At 36.9% G+C, this 15995-nt stretch overlaps 1 protein-coding gene across 1 annotated transcript; it reads left to right on the forward strand.

Moving 5' to 3' along the window:
- The first annotated feature begins 1574 nt into the window (after window positions 1–1574).
- Window positions 1575–15098, forward strand: LOC127454346 (solute carrier family 40 member 1-like). The gene is made up of 8 exons (XM_051721479.1): window positions 1575–1902; window positions 3494–3561; window positions 3690–3849; window positions 5651–5766; window positions 6262–6388; window positions 7382–7636; window positions 9424–10089; window positions 13482–15098. The coding sequence occupies exons 1-8, from the start codon at window positions 1800–1802 to the stop codon at window positions 13739–13741; spliced, it is 1755 nt and encodes a 584-aa protein (XP_051577439.1). The 5' UTR covers window positions 1575–1799; the 3' UTR covers window positions 13742–15098.
- The last annotated feature ends 897 nt before the right edge of the window (window positions 15099–15995 follow it).

The following is a 15995-nucleotide window of genomic DNA, read 5'->3' on the forward strand; positions in this document are numbered from 1 at the left end:
TAAATGTAATTCAAAAATGTATAGTGTGCAATAAAGTCAAATTTTTATTAGCTGTATTATAAATGTCATGATTATGTATACACCTGCACAAGTATAATACACACAAGTATAATACACTGATGTGAGCTAACCTTCATTGTTTTGTTTTCTGAAGTGGTACCGTTATGGTAAGATAAAGAACATTATGTTTCCTTTAATCTGAAGGGTTCAAGGTGCAGCATGCATGCATCCTGTTGTATTAGCTGTGAACAATATTGGTATTTAATAAAATCATATTAAGGCATAATTATGGCACTGAAATAAACTGAACATATATAAACATGTGTGTGTGTGTACACTGAAGGATAGTAAAACCTGAGATCACCTTGTGGGGCCCAGCCAGTGTTCCCCATGAGGGGAATGGTTCATTAAACATACTAAACGATGTTTTTTTGAAAATTTAAAAATGCAAAAAGGTTTCTGTGAGGGTTAGGTTTAGGGGTAGGGTTAGGGGATAGAAATTATCGTTAGATCTGTATAAAATCCATAAAATGCATGGGAGTCTATGGAGAGTCCACACAATGATATAATAACAAGTTTGCGAGTGTGTGTGTGTGTGTGCGTGTGCGTGTGTGTGTCTGTGTGTGTGTGTGTGTGTGTGTGTGTGTGTGTGTCATTTGGGTGACAGGGTGGTCATTTTTTGTGATGTGGGGGGGTTAACTGCCACATTGTCCCCCCTTGTTGTCACGTGCTGTGGAATATGCTGGCTGCCTTTGTCAGCCTGTGACTCGTTCTGCTTTTCTGGCAGTTTCATACAATGGTGCCCTCATGCACTGTGATGTTATCAACCTCTTCACAGTACAACTGCTGGTGTTCAGGCCTGCATAGAATCATCCTTACCTGGGACACATGGCAAAGGACAGCACATTCTTGAGACACAGCAAGCTCTCATAGCAAGGAGGACCTCAAGGTGTCAAATATCAGGTGCTTTTCTTACTGTCTGTCTTCTACAATTTGCTGATTTTAAGTTGTCGTGTGGTTTTCTCAGGTTTTCTGTGTATGTGAATATAATCACTGCATCCTATTTTGACTAATTTTTTTTGTAAATTATATTTATTAAATAAAATAACAATAAAATAAAAATGCTGGATTACAAAATTCCTGGCCAGGGATTATGCAAACTATTTATATACAGTATACATTTTTTTAAATATTCACTCTAAATATACTGTATATATTTACAGATTCTGATAAATTTCAGTCAATAATGGCATTCACCACTAAATTATATACAGTAAATAACCATTCTCCCAGGCAGCAGATTTCCTACACAGCTGTGCTATGTATGCTTCTCATATCACTCTATCGCATTCACATAAATTTGAACTTAAATCAATATTTCATGTCCATTCATTTTTAATTTGGCATCTACATTGAAATACTATACAATTAGTCAGTCATTATTGGTCCTTCAGGGTGATACAAAACCTCTCCACTTCAAGTCAGGGTCCTGATCACTCTGTCAGGGTTTAATTTGCGATAATGACCGATTGACTACATTATCCCTTACTTGATTAATAATTTCATTTACTTGCATAGATCATCATATTGTGTGTGTTTTTTGTTTTGTTTTTTTTTGTTTTTTTTTAGTTGCAAACAACTTTTTTTTTAATGCAGGTGTACACAGTAGGCCTCCATGACAACTATGGCAATAATAGAAACCTTCTTTAAACAGAGAACGTAAAAAAAGGGGGTTTGAGATTTTGTATAATCATGTATCGACTCACTTCATTAAGATACAGTCATGCTCTTCATGCAGGATGTCTCTTAGAACAGAGGGGACCCAGTGTGGTGGTGGTGTTGTAGAGTGTAACAATGATAATAACAGAGATTCACCTGCGATGAAAGCCTGGAGCATACCAAGTACGTTTCTTCACCTGCATCTACTGTAACTATTCAAAGCACTTTGAGTATAGAGGGAAGTATAGGGGTTTTTATACCCAAAGGAGGAGGAGATCTGAAAGAGCTTCTCCAAACCATTCACCTTAAGTGGAGTTCACACTATATGATTTTGCTCTCTGAGACAAATATCAGGGATCGTAAAATATTTATCTTGTTATAGGGCAAAACTGGCAGTCTTTGATCACTTAGTGTAACGTTAGCCTATGGTGAAGTTCTCGCAGTGTCAGAAATTTAGCGTCACAGCCAAGCAGTGTGACGACTATGACCAGAAGACACTAAACACCCAGTCAACGTTGTCAATCATGATGACTAGGACCAGTGTGCCATATTAAAAATCTCACTGGGATTATATTTTACAGTCTGACAAGCAGCATTCTTCAAGGTCCATATAAATCATACAGTGTGCACCTGGGTTTGGACAATCAATTGCCATAGAACTACTTTCTATATGGTAGCATTTCCATTAAACTAAATCAAGTTACTTGACAAAATAAGCTTAAAGGGATAATTCACCCAAAAAAGAAATTCGGTCATCATATGCTCACCTTTTTGTCATTCCAACTTGTATGACATTCTTTCTTCTGTGAAACACAAAAGGAGAAATATTGAAGAATTTCCAAGCCGCTGTTTTCCATACAACAAAAGCATACAGTGATCAGAGGCTGTCAAGCTCCAAAAAGGACAAAAACAGCACCACAAAAGTATCATGAAAGTATATAGAACTTGTGTGCTAAATTCCATGTCTTCTGAAGCCATATTGCTTTGTGTGAGGAACAGACTGAAACTGAAGTCGTTATTCACTGAAAAATCTTTCCCTTTGCTGCAGCTCTCAAATCCAACAGAGTTTGGAACGACATGAGGGCATGTCGTAAATGATGGTAGAATTATCATTTTTGGGTAAACTATCTGTGACGAGGAGGAGGGCAGGGCCGGGCCGTGACTGTGCACACCCGTCCCCCAATCGGGCTAATCAGCCGATGAGAGGGATAAGTGCAGCAGGATGCGGCAGTTAGAGAGAGAGAGGGCCACACGCAGCTGCCGTTTGTGTTTTGTGTCTTTTAGTTTCATTAAATATTATTTTGACTGTTCAGCCATTTCCCGCCTCCTCCTTTCCCGGGTTTCAGCACCAATGTAACCAATGTAAAAATGGGAAAGGAGGAGGCGAGAACCCGGCTGAACAGTCAACAGAAATAAAAAGACATAAAACACAAATGCACACATGGCAGCTGCGTGTGGCTCTCTCTCTCTCTCGAACTGCCGTATCCTACTGCACTTATCCCTCTCCTCGGCTGATTAGCCCGATTGGGGGCCGGGTGTGCACAGTCACGGCCTGGCCCCACACTCCTCCTCGTCACACTATCCCTTTAAATTGGAATTGTTCCACTGTGATAAATACAGAAGCATAAAAAACATTGTTCATCTGCTTTTTAGAAGATGCTTAAAACAAGTCTGCACACCTTGCATTTTCTTGCTGCCTGGCATGAAATTGTGTATTATTCTATAATAAAAGTGCATACAATAAATAAATATTCTGAGACCCTTTGTCTCTTAGGATCAGCCCTCATCTACCTCAAGGGCCCCAAGTTGCCCATCTATGTGAGCGGAGCACTATCTATGTGGGTAAGGAACCCTTTCATATCTGCCATGCTGTGATGTTTTTCATGATGATTGGAAGACCATACAAAAGATGTGAAATATGATATCTGAAGTATGATATCCTTAGTAGAGTCTCTCTCTTAATGTGCCAGGGTGATCGCATGTGGCATTTCGCCATTTCTGTATTTCTGATTGAGCTCTATGGGCATAACCTGCTGTTGACTGCCATCTTTGGACTTGTGGTGGCTGGATCGGTGCTCTTACTGGGAGCTTTGATTGGAGATTGGGTTGACCGCAATCCAAGAAACAAAGGTGAATGGCTTATTACCATGTACATATTTTGCTTTATGGAAAAATCACTGGGTTAGCCACAAATGATCCTTTTCTATGATTTCACTGAAATAACTGAAACTCTGTACGACATGGGTGTATTGCAGGAAAACTGTCATGTTCGAAACATATCCGTTCTTGACAGAAATAATAAATTACCTCAATTTTAGAACTATTAGATTTTTTTTTTTTTTGTTTTTTGTTTTTTTTTTGCATTGTGACATAATTTTCTTGACAATTAAGGATATTTTGCCTCCAAGTTAATATATGTATTATTTACATAATGGCAGTATTTGTTGTATTGACTTTAATTAATGCTAATTTTGATTAAAATCTAAAAATCTAATCTAAAGTATTATTGAGAATAAAAAAATAAAAATAAAATAACAAAAATTAAAAAAAATTAAAAGTGCCTGGAAGTGCCCCTCTACATTGCGAGTGCATATGCGACCAAATTTTGCTCTGTCTATGTGATTAAAAAATGTCTGCTATTAGCCACTGGCTAGTAAATATCAAAGTCCCTTTCAAAGAAAGTCCATCCACTTGGCGGCCATCTTGAAAAAACTCCCGACCAGCCATTTTCGATGGATACAAGTGGAATAAAAGTACAGATCCTATGTACTTGAAGACTAAAATCTCCAAAACGTTTGGTCAAGATTACGATCAAAGAAATGTTTTTAAATCAGCAGTAAAATATGACAACAATGGTATCATAAATTGTGCTTCTTCAGCTCAGATCGCACTATTTTTTAGGATGGTCCAGCTAATGTGCATGCACGTTCTTGATGTGACTGATAGGAGATGTCTGTATCTAAAAGGTTATTGGTTCTTTTACCTGTAAGGCAGGACTTCCTTTTCTACATCCGCCATTTTGGCTGTTCCAATTTCTCCCATTTATTGTAATACAAGTGCTCCATCTTGGGCTACATAGAATCTGTATACATAGTATCTGTAAATATTCAGATTTCACTTGATAGTGATTGTGTAGTGGTAAAGTGGCGAAGCCAGTGATTGAGTTGTGTAGTGGCAAAGAAGGACTTTAGCACTTTTAGTACTTTTATGCATTTTCAGTGTTAACATACTACTCGCACTACTTACACTACAAAATGACAGAGTAAAGCAGAAGAGTGCGGTTAGGGAGGCACCAGTATTGTTCAACATCTGGCTATAAATTTGAAGGCTTTAAAACCCAGCTTACAGTCATTTCTGCTGTGAACTTGAATGAATGTGCAAGCACTAATCTACCACGGTCAGCGCCAACTGCGTTTCATTATATACAGACAGACTACTGGGCAACAAGGACAAAGTCATAAAACATATTTTATTTGTGAAGTGCAACGTGTGTGAATCTTCAAAGAAGATCTGGAGCTTGGAACAATACACTACTGGCAACGCCCCTGTTTCATAATATATCTTTTAATATCCTTTCTGTTATTCACAGTCAGTTGTTGATTAAAAAGTAAAAAGAAACATTCATTCTAAACACACTGCACATATGAGGTAAAGACAATCATGCAACTTCTCTCTCGTTATTAATATTAATATTAATATTATGTAAACACTTGCTCATGGAACTGCCGGTACTCTTAAATAGACAGTACCGTTTTAGCGTTTATTATACATATTAATGTAAAATCAATGTAAATACTTGCAAATTGTTCAAATTATGCATATAAACAAACATGTAACAACATTTTGTAATGTAGTAAGTGTAATAAATGAATATTCAACTGGTATTTTTTCAAGTAAAGTATCATAATCTCCTCTCTATTTCTCACTACAGTGGCCCATGCATCCCTGTTCATTCAGAATATCTCAGTGACCATCTGCAGCATTGTGCTCATGTTGGTGTTCACCTACAAAAAGTGGGTTGAGGAAATTTGGGATGGGTGGTTAACTGTAAGTCCCTCAAACAAGTCCCTTGAACTATACCTAAAAGATTTAAACATGTGATGTTGCATTTGATCTTAAAGAGATAGTTCACCCAAAACAGAAAATTATCTTATTCTTAACTTACCATCATGTTGTTCCGAACCTGTGTGACTTTCTTTCTTCTGTGGAGCTCAAACAAATATGTTCAGCATAATGTTATTCTTAGTCACCATTCACTTTCATTGCATATTTTTATACCATACAATGAAAGTAAATGGTGATTTAGGCTAACATTCTTCTTTTGTGTCCATGGAAGAAAGAAAGTCATATGGGTTTTGAACAATATGAGAATGAGTAAATGATGACTGATTTTTCATTTTTGGGTGAATTATTCCTTTAATACTTTAAAGACTGCAGCTGTGTGTTTGCTGTCTCTCTGACTAGTCACTGCTGAAAATAAGCATCCCTGCTGTTATGACATAGCATACATAGTAACCTGTTGCATCACACAACTCACACAAGGTGGTTTGTTATACGGTGGTGATCGTCCTGGCAGATGTGGCAAACCTTGCCAGCACAGCTCTCACCATTGCCATTCAGAGGGACTGGATAGTTGTAATCACAGGCTACAACCGTGGTCACCTTGCAGGTATGATCGTTATTTCTGTTTAAGGTTAAAGGGTCATCATGGACAACTGAGGATGATCTAGCCAAGGGCAAGACGTTATTTTGCCTAATAGACAATGCTAGAAGTTAGTTTTAAAAGGTGAACAATGTAATGTCTGCACCCCTTGCGTCATGAAACGGAATGGCAAATATAAAATGTGTTTCCTGAACACTCTCTCCTACTGCCATTGGTCGGGTAGTTCCCCTCCAAACTCGTGCCATTGGTTGAGTTACATACTGTGTCAGGCTGGTTGGGATGCACAAACAAACAGAGCAATGTTTTGATTATGTTACAAAGCCACAGTATTTGCACTTTTCTGGGAAATTTACCTATTAATGGCTGATTTTATGAATGGCTTAATTTGTCTCTGCATATTAAATTGAGATATGAGGAGGCATTTCAACATTGGAAAAATGACGCACTTCACCTTTAACAGCCTACTGCAACAAATACAGTATAAATACTTATAAATACATGCATGAGAGGGCCTGGGTAGCTCAGCGAGTATTGACACTGACTACCAACCCTGGAGTCGCGAGTTCGAATCCAGGGCGTGCTGAATGACTCCAGCCAGGTCTCCTAAGCAACCAAATTGGCCTGGTTACTAGGGAGGGTAGAGTCACATGGGGTAACCTCCTCGTGGTCATGATTAGGGGTTCTCGCTCTCAATGGGGCACGTGGTAAGTTGTGCGTGGATTGCGGAGAGTAGCATGAGCCTCCACATGCTGTGAGTCTCCGCGTTGTCATGCACAGCGAGCCACGTGATAAGATGTGCGTATTGACTGTCTCAGAAGCAGAGGCAACTGAGACCTGTCCTCCACCACCCATATTGAGATGAGTAACCGCACCACCATGAGGACCTACTAAGTAGTGGGAATTGGGCATTCCAAATTGGGAGAAAAAAATACATGCATGTTCCTTTGAATTTTACAAGATCATCCTAAAAATGTGAGTTTTAATCCCCTCCTAATGCAGGAATGAATGCAACAATGAGACGGATCGATCAGGTGACTAATATCCTGGCTCCACTGGTGGTGGGTCAGGTAATGACCCTGGCCTCTAATGTGGTTGGCTGTGGCTTCATCTTGGGATGGAATCTGGTATCCCTCATTGTAGAGTTCATCTTCCTTTCCAGGGTCTACCGTATTGTACCAGAGCTGTCTGTCAAACCACCAGCAATGGAACATCAAAGCTATTTAGAGAAGAAAAGAGAAAGAAAATGCTCCCAAGGTAAAGTGATTCTTGAGCATAAACTGTTATTAGGTTGATCACAAAGACTGCTAATGGTTTTACATGATCAAAAGTCTAACAACTAATATACCGGAGAATAAATGTATAATTGATAGATATTATAGACCCCATGAAATGGTTTGAAAAAACTCAATTTCTTTCCTCTGTTGATGTATTTCCTATTGAAACAGGACATATTGAAGGGCTCATCCTTAAATAATTTTATAAAAGCATTTTGTTATACAAAATGTTTTTATTTACACCGCTGAGAATGAGCTCATACAATCAACAAGATCAGAATGAGTCATCAAAATTTTTGGTCCATTTTTCCAGAAGAGAAAGACAATACATTTTACTCTGTACATCTACTAAAAGTTAGTTTTGTTGGCTTTGAGGAGTACCCTAGCACAGGGGTTTTCAAACTGGGGTCCTGGGGCTGCAAGGGGGTCTGAGGAAAAGAAAAAAAAAAGAAAAGTGTAAAATGTAAGAAAAAAAGTTTGACATCACTGAATTTGACATTGTTACTGTTTCATTCTGCTTTCTAAAGACTGGTTGAAAATCATGAGATTAATTATGATTATTTTATCACTATTACTAGGTTTGTGGTAAAAATATTTATTGAACCTTTAGCAGTCACCTTTAGCTTGCTCACTGGGTATTAATAAGGCCATAATCTTAGTAAAGCTCCTTTGGAATAATATTTATTGTGAAAGCGCTATAAAAATACATTTGAATTTAATTGAAAATGTTTCTCTTAAAGGAATAATCCAGGTTCAATACAAGTTAAGCTCAAATGACAGCATTTGTTGGGTAATGTTGATTACCACAAAAATTATTTCGACTCGTCCCTCCTTTTCTTTAAAAAAGCAAAAATCGAGGTTACAGTGAGGCACTTACAATGGAAGTGAATGGAGCCAATTTGTGGAGGGTTTAAAGGCAAAATGTGAAGCTTATAATTTTATTAAAGCAATTACATTAATTCATCTGTTAAAATGTTTGTATTTTTCAAGCCGTAAAGTTGTTAAATTAATAGTTTTTACGGTCGTTTTAATGTTGTAGGTTTTTCGACGTTACGTCATCATGGCAACAAAGTTGTAAAATTGGAAATAACTTTACACAGAAAAGGTTAGTAAGTGATTTTTATCAAACAAAAATCATGTTAATATGCATACTGTTTATGTCATGTTGCTTTACTTTTTAAACAGAGATTATTTTTACGTTTATGGATTGGCCCCATTCACTTCCATTGTAAGTGCCTCACTGGAACCCAGATTTTTGCTCTCTTTAAAGAAAAGGAGGGACAAGTCCAAATTATTTTTTGTGGTAAACAATATTATGCCACAAATGCTGTCAATTGAGCTTAACTTGTATTGAATCCGGAATATTCCTTTAAGGCTTCTACACAAACATTAACAGTTGAAAAAAAGATTGTAAGGAAAAAATCACTATAAACTTAATAAAAAAATATATGTATTTTGGGGTAATTTTTTTTATACATTTATTTTTATATATATATATATATATATATTTGAACGGCAGTCCCTCACAAGGGGATCATCATATTGGGTGGTCCTAGACATCGAAAAGTTTGAAAACCCCTGCCCTAGCATATAAATGGCCTCAAAGCTAACAGACATGGACTAAAAGACACAAAACTTCCAGAAAAATATGATTTCATGTGGTCTTTAATTTGTAAGCTCTTGAAATATGTTACTATTATTTCTGATATCTCTGACTGTACAACACTGTATGATGACCAAATATATAATTCATCCTCTTTTATTCAGGTATAACCTCAGTGTGTCCAACTGCAGCCATCTCTGAAGAGAGCACCAGCAGCTTGCATTTACAACAGATAACCAAAATACCAGTGTGCTTCCACCGCCTGTGCGGGCTCCTCAGCACCTGCCGAGAGGGATGGAGGTCATATTACAGACAGCCTGTTTTCCTCGCCGGCCTGGGTCTGGCCTTCCTCTACACGACAGTGCTGGGCTTTGACTGCATCACCACTGGCTACGCCTACACCCAGGGCATCAGCGGCTCGCTGCTCAGCATACTAATGGGCGTATCGGCTGTAGCTGGGCTTTTGGGCACTGTCCTTTTTACAAAGCTGCGGAAAGCATGTGGCTTGGTCACCACTGGGGTCATTTCCAGCTGTCTGCATCTCGGCTGCCTGTTGCTTTGTGTGTGCTCTGTGTTTGCCCCCGGTAGCCCCATGGACCTCAGCGTGCTAAATATGTGGAATGCGTCGGATGTGGGAGGGATGACCAGAGGTCACCAGAGGCATGGATACCCACTGCGTGGAGGCAGCAACCAGCCTCTGCTGCCAGACCGCTCCTCCATTCACTGGACCAATAACACTGTGCTATTTGAAAATGCACCAGCAGTGACCGAACCTGAGTCTTATGTCTCCATTATCTTGCTGTTCCTTGGAGTCATTACGGCTAGAGTTGGTGAGTAGAAGGCTGCTTACATTTTAAGGACGGTCAGACTTTTACCTTGTTACATGTATGTTACATTGTAATTACACAAGTAAGCAGTTCTGGGTAGATAATTTCTGAAATGTAATCGGGTACTGATTACAAAATACGCAATTTAAATTGTAATCCGTTACATAATCTAACCTTATTTTATTTTTATCTATAATCTAATTGTTATTTTGAAAATTAAGAATAGGGATTGGACTTTTTATAATTCAGCTTTGAAAGCAATAATAAGAGAATGTCTCTAGATACAGTATGAAGTAGATATGTATGATTTGTACCTCCTCATTATTAATTATGAAAAGGTGTGGCCTTAACCTAAGACGAGTACTTTTTTGCCATCTGAAGCATGGGCGAAAGTGCATTTGCATGGTACAAAGGACAAAGTTGCATGTCACTAACACCTCTGAAATGTTATTGAAAATTAGTTTTTACACATGGTGGACAAGCGCTTGTTTGAAATATATTATTTTCAATGCAGGGTGCAAATACAAATAGTTTGGCATTTATTTGTGCATTAATTTAGAATCTAAATTTAAAACAGAAATCAAATGCCCTGTGTGTATTTGTGAATTGTACTAAGCACTTTCAGTGCATTGTATCAATTTTGGTAGCTACGTGCACACATGGCTATGATACATAGAATAATTATTAAAATACTTAATATTTAGAGAACAGACAGTATATCCACATATACAAATATATAGAACATACAGAACCTAGATTGGATGTGGAGTCTTTTTTTTTATTATTATTGATATAATTTATGTAAGGAAAAAAAAAGCATTGCTCAGTTATTCTTCAATAGAAATACGGCAGAAGTTACAGAAGTACAGAAGTTAAATGCTAAGTAAATTTTAAGTAAAACAGAATATTCAGTGGGAAACAAAGCAAAGCCAGACTCAGATTTTATCCATCTGGATTTAATTGGATTATGAGAGGATGAAGCTTGTTAGGCTAGGATATGTAAGGGATAATGTAGCCTAAACTGGCCATTATCCTTCTTTTTACATGGCTACTTATCAAATAAATAAATAAATGGACACAAAATATTGCTGAGTTGAAATTATTTTTATTATGTGAATAAAATGAGACATAAAACTAGCACAGCTATGTAGTGCTGTGCTAGAAACAATGCCTAGGACAATGGTCAATTAGGCAGTTTTGGGATATATTAAATATTTGACCGCAGAATGCTGTAAATGATACCTGATCTGAGCCATGTAATAATAATGGTCAGTATGCTGCCTTGACTTCATCACCAGAAAAGAAAAATTTTGGAGCCAGAGAAAGTTGTTACAATTAAAAGATTGTGAAAGATTATATATATAAAAATGAAGAATTATATTTTGGCCCTTTTTAGGCACTTTACTAATTTAGTCATAAGTAGAGGAGACAAAATAATGAAGGATTGGGGAATGGGATAGGGAAATGATGTGAGTTGGACTCGAAATTGCATCACCTACATCAAAGCTACTGTGAAACGTGCCTGGCCAAGGCTTCGGCACAAGCTTTTTTCTTTAGAATAGCTTACACTGATCAATTGTGCACATTAAGACCAACAAATTTTTATTATGAAAATAATAGGGTCTGTTTTGATTTCACATTAGCTATAATGTACTTACGGAGTTACACTTTGTTAGCATTAATACTATTGTGATTGCATTTATATTAGGGCTTTCAATCCATTAAAAATTTTAATCGAATGAATTGCATGATGTGCCAATTAATTAATCACATTAATCGCAATTAATCTCAATCAATATTTCCTGAGAAAGGCCCCCAATCCCCCAAATAAAGATCATTTAGTATATAACAATATAAATAATTATAAATACATAATAAATATTATAATTCAGATACATCACATCATATATACATAATAAAATACATCACATCATATTTACATAAATTGTGTTAGCAGTCAAGCAAAGCATTTAGACAAGCAACATATTGTTTTTTTATTTCCATATCATTAAATATATAATCCTAATACTGGCTTAATTCCATCTGCGCTATTTTTAATTGTTGGTCTATGTCCTAATTTATCAGATGCTCTTTGAGTCCCTAGTCATAAGCACAGTATGTTTTTGGATGCTGTGTCAAGTTAAATGTAGCTGAAAAACACGTCTCGAGAATCCTGCATTTTGTTGTGCTCCGTCCAGCTGTCGAGTGCATCATCCGTGGAAGGATTTGTTGCCTGTTGCTCTTGTTGTTTTGACAAGGTGCGTTGCCTGTACATTTGGAGTGCTGACTGCCACCTTCTGCCACAAATTCGCAAAAATATCAAGGTGGTACATCAAGCTTGAATGGCTTTGATGGTAGGAACATTCCTTATTATGGAATTTATGTATGGGTCGGGGGAATGATTAATTGTGTTATTTATTTTTTAACGCGTTATTTTTCAGATTATTTGCACTAAATTGTGTTAAATCGACAGCCCTAATTTATATGCAATATTTTTATTATGAATGCTATTATTTGAAGTGTTAGCGAAAGTAATATAAAAAGATTTTTAAAGGAATAGTGCACTGAAAAATGAAAATTCTGTCATTATTCACTCACAAGCATTCACTATTTACTATGCTGTTTTTCTGTGAAACACACACACACACACACACACACACACACACACACACACACACAGAATTTTCAAAGAATTGTCAAACAACTCTTTTCCATACAACAAACAATCCATACAACGTCCAAAGTGACCACAGGTTGTCAAGCTCAAAAAAGGACTAAAAGCATAATAATATTAGTCCATACAACAAGTGAGCTACTGTTTATTCTAAATCTTTTAAACACACATATATAAAATTGCTGTATGTGATGAACAGATTGAAAATGAAGTCATTGTTCATCTTCCCCTCTGCTGCAGCTCTAAATTAAGTATGTCAGCTATGGAACAGGTGGGAAGTCATCTTGGAGTTGAGAGCTGCAGCGAAGCGGAAGCTTATCAGTGAACAATTACATACATTTTGGTCTGTTCATTGCACAAAGCTATCGGTTGGTTTCAGAAAACGTGGAATATAGCACTTGAGCTGTATGGACTACCATCGCGGTATGGATAAGAGCTCTGTGAATTTTGTTTTCTATTTCGTTCCATAAAATATAAAAAAATGACAGAATATGGGTTTGGAACGACACAATGATAAGTAAATAATGACAGATTTAAAAAAATAAAAATATTTTTTTTTAGGTTCAGTATTCCTTAAATAAAATACTAATCAGAAACACATATAGTACACGTAAAAATAGCCAATGGATAATTGCACAGTAAATGGGTAGTGACATTTTAAGCAGTAACACATACAGTAGGTTAGAGATCCTCCCACTGACACCTGTCCAATTTTTTACAGGTCTCTGGTCCTTTGACCTGACAGTGACACAGCTCTTGCAGGAGACGATATGTGAATCAGAGCGCGGGGTGGTCAATGGAGTCCAGAGTTCAATGAACTACCTGATGGACCTGCTGCACTTCCTCATGGTCATCTCTGCACCTCAGCCACAACACTTTGGCATCCTAGTCATCATCTCCGTCCTGTTCATATTGACGGGACACATAATGTACTTCCGGTACGCCGGGAAGGCTAAGAGGAAACAACACACAAACACATAAGCAACATAGATATACATGCAGACTTTGCTGTTGCACAGACTCTGTCACCAGCTTGTGAATGTGTCTCCATCCCTGCACTGTGCTATAATTGTTTGCTGCAGCAATTCTTGGATTCACACAAAATTGCTTAACCGCTGATTAATTTCAGCTCTCCCTGCTGAGAAACAAAAAGAAGCTAAAACTGGGCAAAAACCATCATAAGATGGTCTAAGTTGGTCTGATGGCTTGGTTTAAAGGGGTTCTGGGCACTTTACAGCAGGTCAAGCTGGCAGTCCAGTTTAAACCATCTGAACACTAGCTTGGCCAGGCTGTGAGACCATTTTAAGCCATTTTAAAACAGCTAATACCAGCAAACAGAATTAGGCTGGGTTAAGCTACCTTTCTTTCCAGCAGGGGATATAAAAAATATATATATGTCACTGTGAGTGCTGCATAAGAAACAGTTTGGCAGAAGCAGCGAAGTACTCAGGTGAAAAATAGACTAGGAAACAGCGCCTCCTGCTGACAAACAAGGGAAACGCCTTCATGCTTATAAAGTGCCACTAAGCCAACATTTACACTGAAAGTTAATAAGTGTTATAGAACGCACAGTATTTCAGCAAGAACATAGTCGAACATATCTGACACCACAGATTTTTTTATGGATTAACACCTAAGCAAAATCCTTTCTTGTAAGCCTTTTCAATTTTGTCCCTTTGCAGCCAGAAACAGCATGCTGACAAGCAGATGTTACCAACAGAATATAATGAAACATCACCAAACTGAGCTACAGTATATTAAAAATCATAAAATTGACAGGCAGGCAGACAGACAGTCTACCTTTCACTTATACGGTCAAGATTACTTGGTTTCGGAATAAAGCACACAAGCAATAAATCTCGTCCAACAGAAACAGAACATTCCTCTCTAAAATGCTTCTTAAAGCGTTCTCATTAGTCAGCCCTTTTTATTTTTTTGTGCTTTTGACTGACTGATTAATGTCTTTTTAGTTTTATGCCTAACTCTTCAGGTGAAAAATTAGTGAGTGCCTGTCTCCTGTATATAAGTATTGTGCCATGGTCATTAAATTCACTATTACTTCCTTTGAGTTCAAAAGGGATGAAGACAGAATCTTACCTCAGCACTTAACTGTTACATTATGTTTTTAACTCTAGTTTGAACTTATTTGTGAAAGGCAACTCTACAAGTAATGGTTAAAATATACGTACAGTGCTCAGACTGCATTACATCTGTTTAAGTTGTATTATTAAACATCTTTAATTTCATATATCATTATTAATTCAATGCTGATGTGTTACGTTAAATGTTGTTTGAGGTATCTTTCAGTGTTAGACAGTTCAATGACAAACAATAAAAGTGCTTTCAGTAGATAATGGATTCATTGGGTTAATCTGTATCCTCAAAAATAGCCAGTGGATAATTGCAAAGTAAATGGGTAGATGACATGTCATTTTAAGCAGTTACAGCAGCATCTTGCAATGCGATAGGCTATACTCAATTGAAAACTTTCGTGTGTGTATATATATATATATATACATATATATATATATATATACACACACTATCGGTCAAAAGTTTTGAAACACTTGACTGAAATGTTTCTCATGATCTTAAAAATCTTTTGATCTGAAGGCATATGCTTAAATGTTTCAAATGAGTTGAAATTGATGACTTGGAACAAATAATAAAGAAAAGCAGTCAATAAGTGCCCAACATAGATGGGAACTCCTTCAATACTGTTGAAAAAGCATCCCAGGGTGATACCTCAAGAAGTTGGTTGAGAAAATGTCAAGAGTACATGACTGCAAATTCTAGGCAAAGGGTGACTACTTTGAAGATGCTAAAATATAACACAGTTTTGATTTATTTTGGATTTTGTTTAGTCTCAACATAATTCCCATAGTTCCATTTATGTTATTCCATAGTTTTGATGACTTTACCATTATTCTAAAATGTGAAGAAAAAAAAATTATAATAAAGAATGAGTAAGTGTTTCAAAACTTTTGATCGGTAGTGTATATGTATGTATACAGGGTTGGGGAGTAACGGAATACATGTAATGGGATTACATATTTAAAATACAAAATATAAGTAACTGTATTCCACTACAGTTACATTCAAAAAGTATTTTAATTACTGAAGAGATTACTTTGCATTTTATTGTCATTTGTTTCATTTAATATTTAGTCCTTTCAGATGGAAAAATGTATACATATAAATGATGCGATCCAAAGTGCATTTGAACAGCGGTGAA

The sequence above is a fragment of the Myxocyprinus asiaticus genome, chromosome 16 (genome assembly GCF_019703515.2).
Source record: "Myxocyprinus asiaticus isolate MX2 ecotype Aquarium Trade chromosome 16, UBuf_Myxa_2, whole genome shotgun sequence".
In the NCBI taxonomy this organism is placed as follows: Eukaryota; Metazoa; Chordata; class Actinopteri; order Cypriniformes; family Catostomidae; genus Myxocyprinus; species Myxocyprinus asiaticus.

Coding starts and splice junctions, on each gene's coding strand:
- LOC127454346 (XM_051721479.1), top strand. CDS start 1,800: ATGTCTCTTAGAACAGAGGGGACCCAGTGTGGTGGTGGTGTTGTAGAG. Junction 1,903..3,493: donor GAAAGCCTGGAGCATACCAA/GTACGTTTCTTC, acceptor TTTGTCTCTTAG/GATCAGCCCTCATCTACCTC. Junction 5,767..6,261: donor TTTGGGATGGGTGGTTAACT/GTAAGTCCCTCA, acceptor AACTCACACAAG/GTGGTTTGTTATACGGTGGT.